An 18567-nucleotide genomic window follows, 5' to 3' on the forward strand; every position below is an offset into this window, starting at 1 on the left:
GGAAGTGGAAACAAAGAATTTAGTAATACTTTTCTTTTGTATTTTATTCAAATCTCACATAGCACAGTTAAGTGTTAATATTCATAATAATTGGATAAACACAACTGGGAAAATTTCTGAACCATTGGGAGAAGAGATGCAGGCTACAACCAAGGGGCCCCTCCCTTCCAATGTAGCATCCACCTCACTGAGCCCCACACTCACAAGTTAATCCTCATTTCTCCACATAATTCCCCTCTCCTGGCTTCCTCTCAGGCCAGCTTCAAGAGGGGTGATGAGGGGCCTGGGAAATTTGCTAAAAAGCAGGAGACAAGTTCAAACTCCTCTTAGGCAGGGGGAGCCTAGAACCTAGAAATGCTAGGCTCCTGAGCCCTACATGGTTGCCTGGGCACCACACAATTGCACTAATAAATGAAAGTGCTCTCCTCTGTTTTACTTCTTGTAGGCAAGTTTGCAGGGCAATTCTATTTCAACACAGGGCAAAATAGAAGCCCACACTATACTAAGTGCCAAAAATTGCAATCACGAGTGCCATTTAAGATTACAGACAGAAGAGCAGCTCCCTGTTACAACTCAGTGTAGCTTTGTAGGAAACACTGTAAGTTGCAATGATCCCTCGGGTCAAAAGGAAGTTCTCTTTTCAGTCTGGGAGCTGAGGATTCCAGCTGCTTGCTGCAAGCCTGCAGCCCGGCCTCTGTAACAACACCACTGCCCCATGGATATGGGCGACTGGTACTTTCCGAGTCAGCAACTGGGGCAGAGGTCCCCGCAACTGATTGTGCTGACCAAGGTGGGGGGGGCACTTATGTGGCACTTCTGGGTCAGCATGATTGGCTGCGGGGGGACCTCCCCACCCCCCAGTCAGCACGATCAGGCGCAGAGGGACCATGAGGATTGCTTCTCCTGGTGCCCCCACTCCCTGGCCAGCGCTCTTGGAGGGGACACCAGAGCTCTTGCCTGCCCCCACTCCCCAGCCAGCGCTCTTGGAGGGGACACCAGAGCTCTTGCCTGCCCCCCCGCCCATTGCCTAAGTGGGGAATGCTGGCTGTCAGGGGGTGTGCCAGTGCTCTCAGGGGGTGCATGTGCACCCCCTACACTTCGCCACTGCCCATAGATACAAATTAGAGGACATGCTACATTTTGGAAGGTGTTCATCTGAATTCAATGAAAGTTCAGATTTTCATGGGATCAGGCCCTTTTAAAGAAGACTACAGCCATGCACTTCTGTTTAGTCATAGCTGTAGACCACTTTCTGGGGCCAGATCAGGGAAAAATTGTCACTTCTGTCTGTACCTTAAGTGTATAAAGCAAAACGGGATTTAGTTTCAGGTATCTAAGTATTTGTTTACACCTTGTCAAATAATCACTGATGTGCACCTGTTAGGAGGATCAAATCTCTGTTACTTTTCTTTACATACATTAAATACACACACACGTTTATGTATGTATATGTGCATATACATCTTTATGTTTATACATAAAACATACATATATACAAACACATATGTGCATACATAGACACACACATATATAAATATACATGCAGAGTGCATCAGAAGCACAGCAAGTAATTCATAAATATAGTCTGATTTTCCCCTAATTCTTCATTTTTAGCTATAACATTTAAAAATGCCAAAGTGTTAGTCACAGAGCACTACCATTTGCTGAAAGTCCACATTGCTGTTTCCTCATCTAAAAAAATACCAAGTTATTATTATTTATATTGTAGTTCTGCCCAAGATGTCCTAGGAGTTTGGCTTTTGATACTCAGCAGCACTATATTTCGCTCAAAAGCACTGAAGGTAGTATGTTCTTTTAAGTAATTTCAGTTCTCACTGAAAAGCTCTTACCTGGAAGAAATGTGATTACAGAGTCATCAGTGTTTGGCCTCTCCTCGTAATCCATCATCACTTGGGCAGAACCCTGGCGAGTGTAACAACGGACTGTAGATTTATGATTAATATCACCACTCCGATAAATGGGCACCATCAATTGTCTGTCCTTTTCATTTACTGTGTACTCTGGTTCCTTGAACTGGACTTTGGGCACTGCAAATAGAAGGGTTTTATACATTACGCCATAGTCTATATGATGAAAATGCCCATGGTATATGGAGAAAGGGTGTTAATTAAATTCAGGAACAGAAGCATAAGGCATGAATCTACTTCCTCTGCTGACCTTTTACAGTAACCAAAAGAGGATTCAAATCCACCTATACTTTTTAAACAATATAGATGTTAAAATATTTTTACAATCCTATGCAATCAACTGCTATATTGATCACACCAACTGAAGAACTGGTGAGTTTTGATTAAATGGTATATTTCCTTCTTTCTGTGGGTATTTTTTTTCTGCCTGGCTACTAAGGGGTCTTTTCTAGGCTCAATGCATAGAATATTTGTGTATGTAATTCTTATTAGGGCAAAGTAAATATTCCACTAGAAACTGTTGTTAACTTCAGTAAGTGAAACTTCAACAGAATTCTGAATTGTACAGTTAGAGAGCAATTCAGTATAATGGAATTCATTTGCAGAAACTTGAGACCACTAAAAATTAAATCTGTCTACTTATCAAATAACTAAGAGATTCTGCAAGGCTTTATGCTGGTTGTTAAATATTTTATGAATTTTCCATTTATTACTTGATTATGAACAAAGCAAGTCAGACAATGCGCACTGTTCTTATTCCTTTAGCCAAAAAGGTAATAATAAAAGCCACTTGTGATGCATATAAGATACATATTAAGATTTGAACAACCACATGAGAAACTTAAACTTCCTTGGATTTGGTAGCTCAAAGTTATGTATGGTACATGAAGAACTTTCAATCTAAGGAAACTTTCAATCTGTTTGTACTAACAGCCTCCATACCACTGATGTGAATATTCATATAAATAGACAGATTCACGCATGTGCCTCAGGCCTTAGCTAACACAATTACAGCTCATGATGAATCTACCTATCCAGAACCAACCATTTACAGGCATAGAGTGAGGCAGCAAATGCACCGGTGAAAGTGATAACCTACCTGTTCCAACTTTGTACATCATTTTCTTTTACTAGGTCAAAACCCCTAAAATGTAATTATAAAAATTACCAGCAATACATAATTATATGTCAAACAGCTCACACTGTTATCAGAAGAACTCCTGTATCTTGTGCGTGCACGTTATGTACTAATACCAGAAAAGGTTTCTATGTTACACTTACAGTCAGTAACAGTGTCATTGATAAAGATGGTAGTCTTGCTAGGCTCCCCAAGCGCTGCATTCACAGGCATACGGAGAACTAGTTCAAACTTCTCTGGACCTTCCAGCACTGGTTGTCCCAGATCATCCAGGATGGTCACTCGGAGAGTCTGCATGTCAACTCCAGGAGCAAAATCCAGGTTACGGCTGATACCCACATAATCAACTCCAGCTGTTTGGGAAGCAAAAAAAATATAGCTGCTCATTCTCACGTATTAAGATTTTATGGGGTATTTCTGGAATGTTTAAAAAAAAAAATCAAGAAAAACTGGCTTTTACTTTAGAAAGCTTCTTTTTTGCCACTTGAAACATGAAATTAGGAAAAAGACCATAAAAGGCTACTCTCCAACAGACTCGATTAATTGAGTCTGCTCTGATGCACTGTAATTACAGTGCGCTGGAAGAGTCTCGATGCACATGTAAAGGCACCCTAAGAATTCGGCAAATACACTGAGCATCATGCACTATTTCAGCTCTATATTTTCTCACCTACAACACACTCCCAAATAATGTGCCTTATTTTTGGGATGTAGAAAAAAGATTTCTCCAGAGCCATGGCTGACTTTGTGGCATAGAGTAAGTCTTTCTGGAATCAGGAGTAGTCTGAAAACCAGACCGTTTCCTGGGACGACACACTTCCTGGACACTCTATGGTCCCAGGAAGTCACTAGGTTAAGCCCCAGACCTATCCAAGGGCAGTAGCAAAGGTTCTTTATACAGTTCTTTATATACATTCCTATAAAATAAAGTGTTGTTTCCACATCACAACCCTCATCAAGATACCACCAGTAGCTCACTTGCCACTTCAGGCATAGGCTACAGTACTCAGCCAACACCTATGGCTATGAGAGGGTTAACAAAGACTTTGCTCTTTCTGCTTGCTGAGCCAGACACAAGCAGCAGCTATCTCGGTTGCAGTATGGCACTCACAGGGTGCATCTACACATGAACTTAATGCAAAATAATAAACTGCAGAACAGTTTCTGCCAGAGTTTATTGCTCCCAGGCACCACATTTACATGTGCCTCTGGGACTACAGCATGTTGAGCTGGGTAGGAGCGGCCATGGTTGGCAAGGGGATCCCAGGGGCCGGGAGGCCAGTTTGAAGCTGTTCTGACCCAGCTCAATATGCTGTGGAGGGGCTGGCTAGTGTGGAGTTAGCCAGCAGGCAGCCCCTGTACTGAAGCACCCTCATTCCCTAGCCATCCCTGTCAGCGTCAACACATGCATTTCTGTACGCTAACACCACCATAGGACAGTACTTATGTGTACAAGTCCTATCCTATGGAGGAGTTAATTTACTGCAGCTTAATACGGTTGCACGTATATTAATTGAGAATTAACTGAGGAGCTAATTAGGCAACTCCATAGCAAACGTCTTGTGTAGCTGTGTCTACAATCGCTCTAGGTGTGCTTCTTTTCCAGCAAACAAAACAACTTCCCACTTAACAAATGGGCCCCAATTTGGGGGGGGGGAGTGCTTTTTGGGTGGGGATGGAATTCACATTGTATGCAAGAAAATATGGTATTTAGTGATCATAGGCATTTTACGTATAACTTTACAATGTAGAGTTACAAAAAGAAAGTAACAGACTGTGAGTATCTACAAATAAGTTGAAACAGACCTGTGAAAGTCCTTCTGCTTTACAATGGCAGGAGCATACCCCCAACCTCATCATGCAGTCAACACAGCAAGTCAGCATTAAAGTGACTTCAATGTTGGTTCAAGCACTGGAATGATAAACTGTGGGGATAGACACTTGCTTTTTTTTATATATACATAAACAGTAAAGCCATTAAGCCTTCACTAGAAGATTTCCCCTGATGGTATTTACAGTTACCTTTCTAAGCATCTCCCATTGCCTAATTGATCCTTATTATAGGTCTGTAGCTTTTTGCTACTTAATCAAAATGTTCTTCCCACACTGCATCTAAATGTGCTATTTATCACCTTTGAGTAATGATAGCAACTGTTTTCCTTCTCCTTCACAGCAGAACATCATGTATTTGCAAAAAAAAATCTCTTCCTTCAGCTTTTTTGTACACTGGAGGCGACACAGGCTCCAAGTTTGAGCAAAATCTAACCTGTCTTTTTCTGTCAACTTTTTACTTGCATTCACATGTGTATTTGGAGCCTCACACCCTGATGTATCACAATCACAGAAAATTACATATTACTGCAACTCTGTTTTTCATATCTATTGTAGGTACCAGTCCTTGGCTTTGTAAAATGTTGTTTTCATTTTTTTAAATTATAACAGCACAAAAATGAATGTAAACATTTCCATAGCAAACCTGTAATGCCGGGGCATCTCATATATTCAAAAAAATTCTATCAAACTTTACAAATAATTAAAAACTGAGACAAATTTAAGTGCATTTTCTCTCTCACAACCCCCCTGCCATGAAACAGTAAATGCCTCAAAAAATGCCTCTTAATCCATAAACACTAGTGTAACATTATTTAATTATTTTATACCAGCCCAGATGCCTACAAGAATGCGACAGCAATGAAGGTTTTCATTTGTTCCCAGCTTAACATTTATACTACCTGTCTTGTTTGGTTTTCTAGTCAATTTCTAATATCCAAATGCTATTTTCCCTTTTTCTCTTATATAAATATTTTAAATGACTTAATTATATGCCTTTCAATATTAAGTTACATTTATATTTAAAACTTTTTCTATTTTGCCAACAGCATTGACTATTACATATTTGCTAAAACAAGAAAAGATTGGTTTGAGTTTGATTCATCTGAATTTCACTGAAGCGTTATTTGTTCCTCACCTGCATATTATTAATTTATATATGCAGGAGTAGACAATATTTAATTAATTTTGTTTCCCTTATACAAAGTAGTTGCTACAACTGCTCCTTGAATTTAATATGACAACCAGTAATTTACCAGCAAATTTAACTGACACCCCTATAAAACCCTAGATTACCCAAATATTTCTCAAATGGTTCATCCCTTGACCAATTCTGCAAAGTAATTTTTTGTGGTGTGACCATAATATCTGGATGGGAAACAGGAAAGAGTCCAGCAGTTCTGGCTTTCAGAGCCAGGAGAGATCCAGTTTATGTTCTTAGTGGCAGATGTCATGAACCCCACCAAATTTGGGGGGTTCTTGGGATGACTTAAATGCTTTCTTGTGTTTTTCACTGATATGCCATAAGTGGTCTCACTGGAATGCCAATGTTATGCTATATCCATTTATGTCACTTTTATCATTGTATTGATTATGTTATGCCTTCTGTATATATCTTTATAGTTTTGGTTATGGTTCAATCAAAGGAACTGAAGGATGTATATTTCAGGAAAAGAGAGTAGACTTAACTGCTAAATATCTTTTGTCATTGTGTTCCAGGGCAAGGACAATTGCCACTTCCAATCACAGGCAGAAAGGGCTACTGGTAGGATGGGTACCCAAGTTGCTTCTACTTTAAAGGGGGAAAACAATCACATAATAGCAAAGGCTATTGTGAAATGGCCCATTAGCTACAAGTATGTCAGATGTCCCAGGAAGAGATATCTCTAGAAGGTTTTGAGACTCGGGAACAATCAGGACACAACTGATGCAGGAGGGCTGTCTTGGAGGTACTTTAAGGGCTATTTGTGACTTGAATTATTCAGCTTGGTGAGAGTCCATGTCCTCAGCAGTCATGGCTAGCCGGATCAGCAAGAAGGCCGATTTCTGAAAACACTGGTAGGTCTCTCTGAAGGACTCAGTAGTAGTCAGATAAGAGAATAAGAAACTTTACTTGTCTTTTTGTTCTGCCTTAACCTTTTGATAAGTTTCTCTTGCATACTTTTCTTCTAGATAATAAATCCTTTTATTGTTTTGTCTCCTTACTGCTTGCCTATGGTAAGGAGTGATCTTTGGACAAGTAATATTCCAGGGTAACCCATTCTATGGAAAGGAGAACCTACCGTTTCTTTCACAACCCAAAGGGAATCCACCTAGAGCTGGAAGAGATGTTCCTGCTGCAGCTGTGAAGTCAAGCATAAGGGCAGCGGTGCTGAAGCCGGAGGGGAAAAGCAGTCATCCCAGGCCAAACCTTGGTCTGTCCCTGGGAACAAGCACTAGGACAAGCAGGGAAAAGCTTGGGACTCTGGAGGTATCTTGCAGATGAGTTTGTGACAGCAGGAAAATGTGTTTTTCTTTCAGGTAGGCTGATTCCAAAGTGGTCAAAGAAGATAGTCAGCTATGCTCTTTTCTCTTGTCTCCCTCAAGATACTTACCATCACTTCAGTCCTTTGTAGACTAAATTTCAACCAGTTTGCTAACATCCTTAATGCCATACACAAAATGTCAGTGAACAGACTCAAGTACAACCTGTGAGTTAGATGATACAGAAATAATATTTAGTATTATCTATCTACTGAAGATGCAATAGCTTGTATCTTCTCATTAACTCTGATGAGAGCCCCAAATGCTCACTGAATAAGAGGAGTGACAAGAATAAATCCTCACAGACATCATTCTTAAAAACATAGATTTTGTAGTAACTTCATGAGGCTTGGGATGTGCAACAGTACATTATTATGTACAGGAACTTATATATAGTACAGAGGTAACAGACTCACTACTGCCTTTGCAAGGGTCTGGAGCCTAGCCTTACTGCTGTGCTGCCACACCAGAAAGTAATCCACGCAATATTTTTTATTTAAAAGTAACTTACCTTCTGCTGATGCTGGCTCAGTTTTCCTAGAACGCACAGTGACAGAGGCAGTTCGGGATAGATCGGTTCCAGTTCTCCAGACACGAACCTCCACATAGCCAGCACTTTCATCTACCCGGTATTCAGTGTCACTGAAGTATAAAGCAGGTTCTAAATACACAGAGAAAGAGGGCAGAGGAAAGAAAAAAGGATACCTTTAAAAAAGAATTTCTACTAGCTCCACTTGTGCACATAGAAAAATGTGAACAGATATACCTAATGCTTGCACTCTGCAGGCACCAAGAACAGTTTACCTGTACACACAGGTTAGGTACAGACATTTAAGAAGCCAGAGGCAGAATCAATCTAAGTTACACAGTTTTCTGTAAGCAGCATAGTTTAGGTTGGTAGCAAACAGAACACACATTCGCCTTTTGGCAGTAGCAGAGTAGTCCAAATCTTAGACTGGGTTCTGCCATTTTTAAACCAGCTTGTGTGCGCTGAACTTCTGTTCCATTATGGGTATAGACCAGTTTTGTGTGCTGAACTTCTGTGATGGGTATAGACTTTTCTCCTGGCCTCGCCATAAGGGCTCTTAGCTGTATGGAAGGCAGGCATCAGAAGCCGTCCTTGTGAAGGATGCTGACAACGTAACTGTTTGCATTCTAAATCCTAATACTTGGTTGTGCACAGATACTAAAGAATTGAACATGTGGGTGTTAGAAAATGTGGTAATGTACCTTTGTGTATTGTTTGTCCTCACAAGAAAAGGAGGCAGACTATGCTGTGCCCTTAAATGTGAGAGCTTCACATGCCTTTAATGTTTTCAGGTTTCCTTCGGTAACTGAGGTAATTCAATTAAAATATTCTCACTCTTCAGTCTAGCTTTTCAACTTAACACCAATCCATATGGACCACTGCAAAACTGCACTGAATGAGTACACAACAGACAAGAATTGCTGGACTGATCCTGCAAAGATATTCCATTTCATTAAAATATGGTAGAAACGTATTTAAATTCACCATAAAGTGCATGAGTGCATGCATGTATGCATGCACGCACACACACACAAATCAAGTGAAAAATAGTAGCACATGTGGCTTTAAGATTTAAGAGATTTCTTTTTTTTTTTTCAATTTTGGCAAAGCAAAACCATGACATGGAAATGACAGTTGAAAGGTTTAATCTTTCTTCCCTCTGTCTTTCTCCATTGTGACAAACTGACCTTAACTTAATAGGGAATTAAAAAGAAGGCTTACAATCCAGGTCAGGGAAAAGGTCAACATTGTAATGGGCTCAGTCATTCTTGTTATTTAGCATAAGAGATGAAACATCACAAGACTCTCTCAAACTAACGCTAATTTAGCAGCTCTTAGCAAATTACCTTGGTCTGTGGAGGAGGCAGATGTCCTCTTATTATCAACCAAAAAGCATGAAGTGGGGATGTACAGTAGGGATATTATGTACTACAGGCAGGAGCAATACAAAATGTCACCTACTTCTGCCTCCTAAAGCAGTGGTCTCCAAAGTGGGGTGCATGCACCCCAGGGGGTGCGCAAGACGATTCATTGGGGTGTGGGAAGAAAATATTAGAACTTCTATTTCTATTTATATAAATATACATATATTGGGGGTGCATGCTCAAAATTTTTTTTACTGATAGAGGTGCGCGAATATAAATATACATATATTGGGGGTGCATGCTCAAAAAATTTTTACTGATAGGGGTGCACAATCAAAAAAGTTTGGAGACCACTGTTCCAAAGGATAGGTGCTTTTGTTGTAAATCAGTGTGATACTCTTTTCCTATGCTATCATAGTTACGTTTCATGTAGGGGGGCATGTTATATCACAGTAACATTATATTAGCACAGTATCTTATTCATCACAACTACTTTAGCTATGCAGAAACTTAGGTTCCTCAATGGTGTTTTGGCATTTTGCATTTAATAGTCATTGAATAAAACAGACTGATAGCAATGGGAGAGCCTCTGCCCCATTAAGGGGTAGGAACAGGGATAAGCCTAAAAGCTACAGCTGCCTTCTTTCTACAAGAGTACCTAGCTCCCTGAGCCACATTTCTGGCCTGTTCTCCTTCTTGGCCCAGTGTGTCAACTTCAACAGAAGATGGAGGCTCTTGGCAATGCCTAGCGGTAAAATCACTTTACTGGGAAGCAAAGGTGTGTATGTTCAAAACCCTACCAGGTAAAGTGGGTTCAGAACCACAGTTTCTCAATCCCCAGGCAAGTTCCCTAACCACCAGGGTACTAGACTAGAAACTGGAAGGGCTCCTTCTCCATGTTTTTATTTTGTGTCTTACACACAGCTACTCACTCACCTTCCCAAGGGGAACAGGATCTAAAAATTTGCCTAAGTGGCCAAAAACACCATTTATGCAGCCAAGTTAAGCATCTGAAATTGGAGTTGGGCCTTTGCACACATGCACACACGTCTGGTCTACATCCAAACATTTGCCACCCAAGCTGTCATACATCTTTATGTACTTGTAACTGTATCAAGCCAGCGAGCTGTGAATTTTTGTATTATTTTACTGCCAGAGTAAATCCTAATAATCACAAGAGACATTGCTGCTATGGATAAGATCAAGCACCATGGCAGATATGATCAGGGAAGGCACACATGTTCTAAGGGTGTTTTATTAATATTTATTTCCAGCCTTGTGCTAGATTACACTTAAACAGAAAAAAATAAGCTGTTCATTAACAGTTTATCCAACAGAAAGGCTGACAAATCATGAACATTTTTCAGACAGAAAAATCATAAGAGAGATCTTGTATGAAGCTATGGATAAGACTAGAGTCTGAGCTGGGTTAATTTTTTTTCCTAAAACATTCATTTACACATTTTAAAAAATATTTCATTTCAGACCAAACAACACACTTAGGCTTGGGACAGACATTTAAAATGCCTGAGCCTGAATTGATTCAATGTTTGCAGGTTAGTCTAACCTGGCTAGGCTAAGCTGGTTTGTAATTGCACAGACATCCCCTCTGGACTGAAGAAATTCTGGCACATGCCTAGCTCAGGCTAGAAGCTGGGGAGCATGAGAGCAGCCCTCTCTTCCCGTCTACAGTGCTGAGCTGAGGGGAATGTGGCCAGACACCAGCAGGACACTCTGATTAGGGAGGGGTTCCCCCCACTCTCCTGAGCAGCCCAGCAAGGAGTTGCTAGCACAGTGTTTATCACCCCTCACTCAGAGTTCATCAGCTCATTAAGACAACAGACTCTCTCATTAGTTCAAACTCTTCTTAAACAGCTTTTCCAAGAAAGCAACGGTGGGACATTACCAGCTACCTGTTGATTAGCTCCAAAAAGCCCTAATCCAACACTGTCCTGTCTGCCTTAGTCATCTCCCACAGCACTGACTGTAGCCGGCATGTGGTATGCTGAGAGGTGTCTGTGTAAGGCAGAGGGGAGGGGCTAATCCCTGCTTCAGCAGGCAGTGGTAAGGCGGAGAGAGGGAGCAGAAGAAAACCAGGCAGACACCCCATACGTGCAGTCTCTGCTGGGGCTCCAGTGAGGGAGCAGAGGAGAGGGGCTAGCCCAGCTCTGTGGAGCAGGGAGCCCCACCCAGTACAGAGAGCATGCTGGGATGCTGGGGGACTTGAATTTAACTTAAACCAGGAAAGGGTCTGGGACAGACATTGAATAAACTGGGTTGACCCAAATCAGTTAAGCCTGATACTACATTCAACCAGGTTCAGTGGCAACACTTAGGGGGTGCACGTGCAGCCCCTGAGAGCGCCGGTGCACACACGTCAGGCTCCTCCCTGCTCAGGCGATGGGGTGGAGGGGGAAGGCAGGAGCGCTGATGCCCCCCCTGCAAGTGCAGGCTGAAGAGTGCAAGCTCTGGATGCAGGCCATGGCCGCTTCTGGAAGCCCCACAGCTACTTCTGGGAGTAGTGTGGCTGCTTTCAGGAGCAGTGCAGCCACCCACTGGTTGGTACATTTTGTTGCAGGGGGGACTCCACCCAGCTGGTGAGATCGGCCATGGGGGGCCCCCACACCCAGTTGGTGCAATTGGCCCCCCTGGTAACCATGATCAGCCACAGGGGAACCCTTCCCCAGTCACTGGAGAGGGGCACATGCCTCCCCAACTAAGGTGGCACCAGTTGCCCATGACCAGGTTTATCTCAAACCAGTTTTAGTCATTTTGAAACTGCTTTATGTGCGCTGAACTTCTGTTCTGTTACAGGTTTAAACCAGTTTCTGATCACTTTAACCAGTTTATGTGTAATGTCTGTCTGTAGCCTTAGGATCAAAATGATTTTTTTATGTTTCACCATAAAGCTTTCTCAAATTTTCCATTTTTGTTTGATCCAGACTGAATTTTTCTTCTTCCAATTAAGCAGCTGACCTGAAATAAAATCAATCAATCTCCTAGGACTACAAGGCACTTTTTATGAATAATTAAAATAATATAAATAATGATTTCTTTTCTTTTTCTTCAGAGATCTCCAGACATTCTTAATATTCAAAGTAATCAAATATTTGCTGGACCCCATTCCCCATTCAAATTAAAGAAAAGGTCTCTGGAGTCTTCCCCAATCCCTCAAGAAGTAGAGAAGAGATGGAAGATAAAGTAAATCAATTTTAAAGGTCCCTATTCTCCTCCCATAGGCTGTTAATTACATCCACTAAAATTTTAAACAGATCTGACAAAAAAAAACTCCATCAATCTAGATGTTTAAGTTCTCTTTCCTGTTTAGTGATTACATGCAATGAAGTACTACTTAACTGTGCAAAGTATAAAAATAATATTTGTACTTAGGTCAACGGAGCATCTCAAGTTTTCTCCCCATCACTGGGATCAGAATGTAATTCACTAATTCTGAAGGGACGAAAAATACTTTTCTCAGCAAAGTACAATATAAGTAGTTTCCATTACAATCATTGTATTCATTCAGAGAGTAAAAATTAACAGACTTTGTGATTTGATTGTTCTTGTTCACAAAGCAAATTTGTCACTGGGTAGTATATTTATTATCCAGAAAAGTAGCCAATATGATCTACAATTGTATTCCCTTCTCTCCCACTCCACACAAGCAGAATTGTCCAACATATTGGTTTGAAACTAGTCTAGTTAATTTACTTCATTTACATAAAAAATGGCTTTTAAATACTGTATTTCCATACAATTTCTCATGAAAGGCTAATGGTTTGCAAAGTATGAATTGTAAATTTCTTCAATGTTTTAACAGATCAGGCCATTTAACTTTACTGCAGTCCAAGATAACTACCCTGAGCTAAACTCTATGTTTTTGTCCTTAATTGATAGGAGAGCAACATTTTATTTCTTTAATGTATATGTTGCTTCTACAAACACACAGTGCAATGTCTTGAGAGGTCAATGGAGCTTCCATTGAAAATGAGCGTATAAATTTAGAGGTGGGATTTACTGAAAACATTATGATCAGTTTAATGTATCATCCTCTCTCCTGCATTTTTTCTGTTACATGTATTGCAGGATTGCATTGTCAATTGCCCTGGGAGCTTTGTATGAGCTTGTGCGTATGTAAAATGATGAAGTGATCTAAAAATCAGGACTTCTGGGCCACAATGGAATAATAATGAAAAGGAAAAAAACCCCACTAAAATACCAAATGTGAATTAACCAAATATCTCTAATATTTGTGGCTATAGTTTTAAAAAAGGACAAGTGATTATGTGACTGTCATCTTAAAATTCAAATGCATTTCATTTTCCTGCAAACAGTATATCCCCAAAGAATAATTCCTTTACTTATGTATATACTATGTGTCCTCAGAAAAGACAAGGAATTTAGAGTATTTTTAGTATTTTATCCAATTTCTGAATGTTGTAAAAAGGATATACATATTCTCCCAATAGCATCAGACATAAAAGCAATTAGTCACTAGCCTATAAAATAGACAAGTCCAGATGCCTTAAGGAACATGACACTTTTCATGTCTCAATAATTATAGGAATTTAATCATTTGCCTCTGAAACATAATTCACTCTTGCTATGTGAGTCTAAATATATTGCCAATATACTCTAAAAAGTTGAGCACACAAATAATTGGAGAGAAACAGAAGCCTATCTAAAATATTCTTTCATCTGTCTTGACAACAGGTAACCAATACACTGAAAGCTACATTCCCAGCTACATTCCCAGGTAAAGTCAAATGCTTTTCATAAAATTCCTGTGAAGACAGTAAAGAACAAAACAACAAAACAGTAAAGAATCAGCATCAATAAACTTAGATTATGATCTTGGTGACCCTGGCATAGTACAGAGCAGCTCTAAGAAAGAGAATGGTTTCAGAGACCTCACAATTCCCTAATGTCTCTAAAGCAATGTTTCATGAGAAAGTCATTGCAAATAAGAAGTGGGTTACAATCAGGCATGGTATATCTTGCAAAAACAATTTAGTTAAATCAGTATAATATGCCAGTTACCCTGGGACAAGGAAATTGCCACTGAGACAATGCTTTCAGTGACACTTTTTACAAAGCTGGAGATGATGATTAGCACATGGCATAGGCTGTTCTGCAACTTTACCCACTTCATTGTTTGCTGCTGTGTTGAAACTGCCAACTCCCCATTCAGCTCAGGAAGGCATGCAGCACCCTCCTCCACACAGCACTTGGCCTCACTGGGTTATATGTCATGTTAGCTAATAGCAAAGCACATCCTGATTCTACCTGAGAGCAAAAGGGCCAGATTCTGGCATTTTTGTACTGCTCCTCCAGCGGCACAAAAGGGCACTCTCCTCTTTGGCTACATACAGACAGTCAAAAAAGCCTGAGGCTGAATTGATTCAGTCTTCTAAGCTGAAGAGTTTGAATCAATAAGCAAATGAACACACATTCACTTCTGATTCAGGAAATACAGGCACATGCCTACAGTGGCTGAAGCCAGAAGCTAGGGGGCACTACAGCATGTCTGCCAGGCACTCCAAGGCTTTTCCACCCTCTCCCCACCCATTGCTGCTGGAGTGGAGGTGGCATGGCCAGGCCCCAGCCCATGTTCTGCCTGGGTGGGGCCGGGAGGGGGTGGGTGGGAAGGTAGTAGCATTGAATTCATAAAAGCTTGAACAAAAATAGTTCTCCCTCTGAAAACTATAAACTTAAAATTATAAACACAGCCTGGGAGGTGTGTTTATTTACTCTTCCTGCTGCTGCCAAGGTCTCCAAGATTTGCAGTCCGGCATCAGAGCAATAGGACTCCACAGGGTTGTTCATCGCTTCCTCTTCCTGCTTCCAGGTGTCTCTGGGATTTGTAGTCCACAGTCACAGCCAGCACTAAGTTTAGCAGGGCAGGGCAGGGCAGGGCAGCTCCCTACTCAGGGGAAGGTAAATTTAACTCTCCCTCTCTGGCCCCAGACCCCAGCTGGAGTTTGCTTGGCTGAGGGGGGGGGAGCGGGGTGCAGTGAGCCAGCCCTCACTGCTACAGCTAGGGAGCAGAAGGGCAGGGCCAACCCTGCTTTCTGGAGCAGACAGCCCAGCCCAGCCCAGGGCTGAAAAGCATGCTGGGATGTTGGGGTACTCTGAACCAGGAAGGGGTCAAGGACAGAAGTTTCAAAAACTGGTTTGACCTAAATCAGTTAAATCCAATACTACATTTAATCAGGTTCATCTTAAACCAGTTTCAGCAATTTTGAAACTGGTTTATGTGCACTAAATGTATGTTCTGTTACAGGTTTAAACGACTTAAACTGTTTTATGTGTAACTTCTGTCCCTAGCCTTTGACACAGGAAGATGTGTAAAGGCCATTACAAGACAGGGCCATGTAAAATAGCTCTGGACTAGTTTAGTACTTGTGATAGCTGGCCCAGCAAAGCAACAGCATCTCTTTGCTATAGTTAGAAAGAGCCCGTGATTTGCTTCATCAATTTTTGCTGACACCTGTAGCATTGAGTAAGTTGGCATGGTTTGTCAAGTAAAATTAAACGGATGAAACTGAAAACAATGGTCTTCAAAGAATCACATGACCATTGGACTTGAACCTAAACATTTCTCAAGAAGTGGAGGGTATGTCAACCCCTTTTTTCTTCTCTAAGCCTAGCTTTAGTTTGTGCAGTCTTGTCAACTGCCTTTTATGGGGCCACTCTCATTTTAGCTGGTAACCCCATTTTCCAGAGTTGGGTCCATTAATCCTTGTGGAAGCCTAAATTGAAAATCTACTGCTCATGTTCATCCCCAATGACCAGATCACAGAGATTCACTTATTTTCAATGACCATGAGTTTTCAAATAAATATTCTTTACATTCAGAAGATGTATTACTATGTTGCAGAAAAATATCTCTATTAAAACATCTTTCAAGGCAATATCATTTACACAAGAGAAACACATTACTTCAAATTGTAATAACTGGTATATTTTTGAGTCAACACAGTGGGAGGAGAGGGGCGGGAAGGAGAACAGAGCCGAAGGGGTTTATCTTGAAATGCACCAAATTAATAAAAAAAGCAACTCTAACAAAGGAGATCATTCATGCTTTCTTTTTTTTTGATCCGCTTCTTTCTTTTCCCTTTCGTGGACTGCCAGCAAAGAAACTATCAGTTTAATTACCACCCACTTAACTACATAAAGCAGTATGGCTTCTTAGCTAACTGATAATCCTTACTGATGGCCATCAAATGCAATAAACCATCTATTCATTTAAAATCCATTTCCAGTTTTCAAAGGCTTTAAAGTGTTTGCTCAGGCTGGGTAACCTACCATTCTTTTAACTGTTAAAAAAAAAAATGTCTGGTCCTGAAACTTGTTCTACCTGTGATGCCACTTAGACATACCAGCAAAGAGCTGCTGTGGATTTCCACTTGCTTATAAAAATCACAAGTTGTTTGCACCTCTTTCTGCAGAGATAGTTACTGAACAACCATTTCTTTTGTTCAGTTAAACACAATCAATCAGACAGCATGCAGCCACATAATAGGAAAAGGATACAGAACCTGGAGTTTACTAGGATATGATCAAGGGCCTGTTACAAAACTCATAGAGCATGTCCAGATGAGCCCGCACATGCTCCTTGCAGCATCTCAAACCCCTTTGAGATGTTGCAAGAGGCACATGCAGGAACGAGAAAATATTCCCCGTGCTGCAAGTTTGCAGTGCAGGGGGAAAATTAGACCCCTGGATATCCAGGGGTCAAAAAAAACCACACAGAAAAAGACTCCCCCTGAGGAAACCGGAGGCTGGGTCCTCCATAGAGACACTCTGGCTGCCACAACATCTCTATGGATAGCCCTCACCCTGGTACTGAAGCAGCAGGGAGCTGGACCCAGGCTCCACTGCTGTTAAGTAAGGGGTCAGGGGGTTGGAGGAGGGGGGAGGAGACCATAGGAGGGGACCCTTGCTGGCCCCACCCACTCCCCCAGTCCCCTGATCCCTTCCCTGCCCAGCCCCATCCCCCACAGTGCCTCCAATCCCTTCCCCATCCGACGCCATCCCCCCAAGCCTCCCTGATCCCTTCCCTGCCCGATCCCAGCCCCCACAATCCCTTCTCCACCCAACCCCATAACCCCCGATCCCTTCCATGCCCAGCCCCAGCTCCCCCCAGCCTCCCTGATCCCTGCTCCTGCCCAGCATCAGGGGGGGAAAAAGCCAAACCCCAACCCCAGCACCTACTGGCAGCTCAAGCTGCCGTTGAGGTCACTGGGGCCCTGTCTGCACAATGCCGGGCAGGGTGACAGCCCCAGTGAGCTCAGCCTGGGCCCTGCTGCCTCTTGCTGCCCAGGGGGCTCTGCCAGGAGGCCCTGGAAACCCCCCAGCTGCTGTTCGGTAAGATGAGGCTGGGGGGGCAGCCATTGGGAGACCTGGGGAAGCAGGGGGAGGCAGGCGGGGCAGCAATCCAGGGGGCTGGGAGAGCAAGCGTGGGTGAGGTGGGGCATGTGGGCCCTGCAGGGGACGTAGCCCCTGTGGGGGGTCATAATCCTTGGTGGGGGGTAACCCCTGATCACTGTCTGTTTCACTCTCTCTCTCTCTTTATAGTGGTCTTCTGTTTTAACTGTGGAAGAACATGGATTTGGGGGTATTTTACAGAGTGACTCTGGGATTTTTTTTAATCAGGGATTTTTAAGTTTTCAAATACGGAACACCAGAATTCCTGCTAGGGAGGACAGTGGCAGGACCCTGCCTACTCAGAGCTGGTACCTTGGACCCAGCTGGCTGTGGCTGACCTGGCCAACTGGGGCTAGGAGAGCATGTTTTGACAGTTCAAAGCAGGCCACCACACCCAGAACGCCTTCCAGGCAATAGCTGCCCAGGTGGCCAGGCAGGGAGCACACAAAGGCCAACTTTGCAGCCACAGCCCACTGACTGCTGGCCCAGAGGGGCAGATGCCTCATCCAGGTCTGGCAGGTGTGTAGCAGGTCACAGCCAGGCAGCAGCCCCCACTGCCAGACTGCTGCAGTGGGTAAAGGGTACAAGGAACTCTCAGGGCTGCTTCAGCAGTCCAGCTGGTACAACGGGTAGTGTCCCCAGGTACAAGTTGGCTGGGCCCCAGGAGCACCTGAGACCTAGTAGCCCTGAGCTATTTGCGAGGGCAGCTTTTTGTACTGCTGAGGCCAGGACAGGCAGCTTTTTATACTGCTGGGGACAGCACAGGTGCTGGACCCAGGCTCTACCTCCCCCTGGCTGTGGATCGAGGAGGTGCCAGGCAAGGTT

At 42.5% G+C, this 18567-nt stretch overlaps 1 protein-coding gene across 1 annotated transcript in view; it reads right to left on the reverse strand.

The window, feature by feature from the left end:
• LOC109300949 (FRAS1-related extracellular matrix protein 2-like) overlaps positions 1-18567 on the reverse strand; it is a 112397-nt gene that overhangs the window by 22961 nt on the left and 70869 nt on the right. The window contains exons 7-9 of the mRNA XM_019521837.1: positions 7931-8080; positions 3210-3419; positions 1851-2048 (exon numbers count right to left, since the gene is read on the reverse strand). Of these exons, the coding sequence (XP_019377382.1) occupies positions 1851-2048; positions 3210-3419; positions 7931-8080 (558 nt within the window). The remainder of the gene's footprint in view (positions 1-1850; positions 2049-3209; positions 3420-7930; positions 8081-18567) is intronic.

This window comes from Gavialis gangeticus, unplaced genomic scaffold, assembly GCF_001723915.1.
Source record: "Gavialis gangeticus isolate Ggan-Ray unplaced genomic scaffold, GavGan_comp1, whole genome shotgun sequence".
Taxonomy (NCBI): Eukaryota; Metazoa; Chordata; order Crocodylia; family Gavialidae; genus Gavialis; species Gavialis gangeticus.